Source organism: Amblyomma mixtum, chromosome 10 (assembly GCF_055824585.1).
Source record: "Amblyomma mixtum isolate Tamu chromosome 10, ASM5582458v1, whole genome shotgun sequence".
Taxonomy (NCBI): domain Eukaryota; kingdom Metazoa; phylum Arthropoda; class Arachnida; order Ixodida; family Ixodidae; genus Amblyomma; species Amblyomma mixtum.
Window position 1 is genome coordinate 182,722,589 of NC_143021.1, and position 2,553 is coordinate 182,725,141.

The 2,553-nt window shown below is 49.1% G+C and overlaps 1 protein-coding gene across 1 annotated transcript; it reads left to right on the forward strand.

The window, feature by feature from the left end:
* Window positions 1-564: 564 nt before the first annotated feature.
* Window positions 565-1,953, forward strand: LOC149327911 (uncharacterized). The gene is made up of 2 exons (XM_089564998.1): window positions 565-1,909; window positions 1,947-1,953. The coding sequence occupies exons 1-2, from the start codon at window positions 765-767 to the stop codon at window positions 1,951-1,953; spliced, it is 1,152 nt and encodes a 383-aa protein (XP_089421124.1). The 5' UTR covers window positions 565-764.
* Window positions 1,954-2,553: the final 600 nt, after the last annotated feature.

Sequence of the window (2,553 nt, forward strand, 5' to 3'; positions counted from 1 at the left end):
CATAGGTTGGCTGCACATGCGCATAGTCTTGGCGCAAATGTCGGGCCTTCGCTCACAGACTGGCCGCTGCCGATAGTTAGACTGGCTAAGCATAGGTCCCGTCTTGGCTTGAATGTGGGGCCATTTTTGTAAAAAGTCTAGGATTCCCCGACATTCGATGATGGACCCATATTCATGCCAATTTTCGCCACTATTTGGCCACTGTTGAGACATTCTTTTGTTCTGCTTGGGTTAGCACGTTTAGGCTGTATTCTTATGTACATATACAACGCAGTCAGTTTTACGCCGAAAATGCACCCTTCCACTAAAAAAAAACACTTTTTAAAAACAGCGTGAGGTCATAGGTGAAACACCCTGTATTATTTACACATGTTCATATGTGTCGCATATGTGTCTGGTGTGAACTCATGTGGGCAGCATATGAGTTTTACGGGTTAAGCTGTGGGGCAGGTATGAACGCATATTTGCTGCATACGAGCTGATACATGTCACAAAAAGTTTGCTTATGAATTTGTATGTGCCGCCTTCAAATCTATTTCGGGCATGCGCTGTCTGCCTTATCGTGTCAGCGCATTGTCTTATCAGTGCTACCGCAAACTGTACGCTTGGCACTGCTACTGCCCCGCCCCCCTCCATCGCCTATAAAAGGGCGTGCTAATAAACCCTTCCTGTTCTTCTTGTTCCTGCCACCATGTAGTTGCCTCTATCCTTAGTGCGACACACATCACGATACATGGTGTCAGAAGTGGGATTCTGCGACAGCTATGGAACTTCTAAAGGCCCCGCCACCTTTGCAACTGACCGGCAACCTCTCTGAAAATTGGAAACGTTTCAAGCAGAAATTCGACCTGTTCCTGCAGGCGACCGCAACGAAGGAGCAACCTCGCAGCAATTCTGCAAAAGCCGCACTCCTGCTGAGCATAGCCGGTGATGAAGCGCTCGACGTGTTCAACACGTTCAAGTTCGAGGCAGCCGAAAGCAAAGACGATTACGCAACAGTGGTTGGAAAATTCGAGTCCTACTGTGCCGAGGTGAGCAACGAAGTTCACGAACGTTATGTGTTTCGCTCAAGGAAGCAGGCAGATGGAGAACCTTTCGAAAAGTTTGTCCGGGACCTCAAAAAGCAAGCCACGCAATGCAATTTCGGAGATCAGCATGATTCGCTGATCAGGGATCAGATCGTGTTTGGCACGAATAACTCAAAGCTGCGCGAGAAAATGCTTCGAGAGAAATCTTTAACGTTGCTGAAAGCTGAAGAATTGTGCAAGGTAGCAGAGTCTCTCGCACAACGAAACGAGGTCTGGAAAGCCGCGGATGACAGGGTCGATGCTGTTTCAAGGCACGCGCCACCATCGCGAAGCAGAAGTGATGACTGCAAGAAGCAGTACCGTTGCAAAAAGTGCAACCGGCGGCACAGGCCCACACAGTGCCCAGCCTACGGGAAAAAGTGCCATGAATGTCGAAAACTTCACCACTTCGCGGTTTGCTGTGAAGGCCTATCTAGAGTTGAACAAGTTAGTAAAGACAGCAGCGATGACGACTTTGACATTCTAGAAGTAGGAACTGAAAAAGGAAGCAGCAAAGACTGGATAGTGGAAGCACAAGTTGCCGGAAAAAATATTTGCTTCAAAGTAGACACCGGGTCCCAGGCCAGTCTGTTACCATTCTGTATGTACCGCAAGACTCGGGAGTCACAGCAGTTAACGCCCACAAGTGCGGTTCTGAGAGCTTACACCGGGGGTGTCATAAGTCACTTCGGAACAACGACACAGGAAGTAACTATCGGTAACGCTTCCGCCACCGTGAAGTTCTTTGTTGTAAAGAATGGCCGTCAAGCCATTCTGGGACTAGATGCAAGCGAAGCTCTGGGACTTGTCCATCGCACGGTGGCTGCTGTAAATGCTTCGGAGTACCAAGCTCTCAAGGATTTTAAACATGTCTTTCAGGGGCTAGGCTGCCTGAAGCAACCATACAGCATGGTCATGCAACCATCCGCGATTCCAGTTGTTCAACCAGCTCGACGGGTACCCCTGTCCCTGCGACAACCACTTCGGGAGGAGCTGCGTAGAATGGAGCGTGCAGGCGTCATCGTCAAACAGGATGGCCCGACAGACTGGGTAAGCCCATTGGTTTTGGTTAAGAAAAAGGATGGCAAACTTAGGGTTTGCATGGACCCACGGAAAATAAACGAGCACGTAAAAAGGCAGCACTACCAGCTCCCAAAGCGTGAGGACATGGAAGGGGAATTGGCCGGCGCAGCCTATTTCAGCTGTTAGGACGCAAATTCTGGTTTTCACCAGATACCACTTGACGAAAAGACGTCCAAAATATGCACTTTTTCTACACCCTTTGGAAGATACCGTTATCTCCGGTTGCCTTTCGGTATCTCATCTGCTCCCGAAGTTTTTCAGCAGCGGATGAGCGAAGTCTTCGATGGCATTCACGGTGTACACGTTTACATCGATGATATTTTGGTGTGGGGCGAAACCAAGCAAGAGCATGACCAGAGACTAGTGGCAGTAATGAAAGCAGCTGAAAAAGCCGGCCTAACGT

Bases quoted from the DNA above. Each gene is read 5' to 3' on its own strand.
- LOC149327911 (XM_089564998.1), top strand. From the start codon at position 765: ATGGAACTTCTAAAGGCCCCGCCACCTTTGCAACTGACCGGCAACCTC.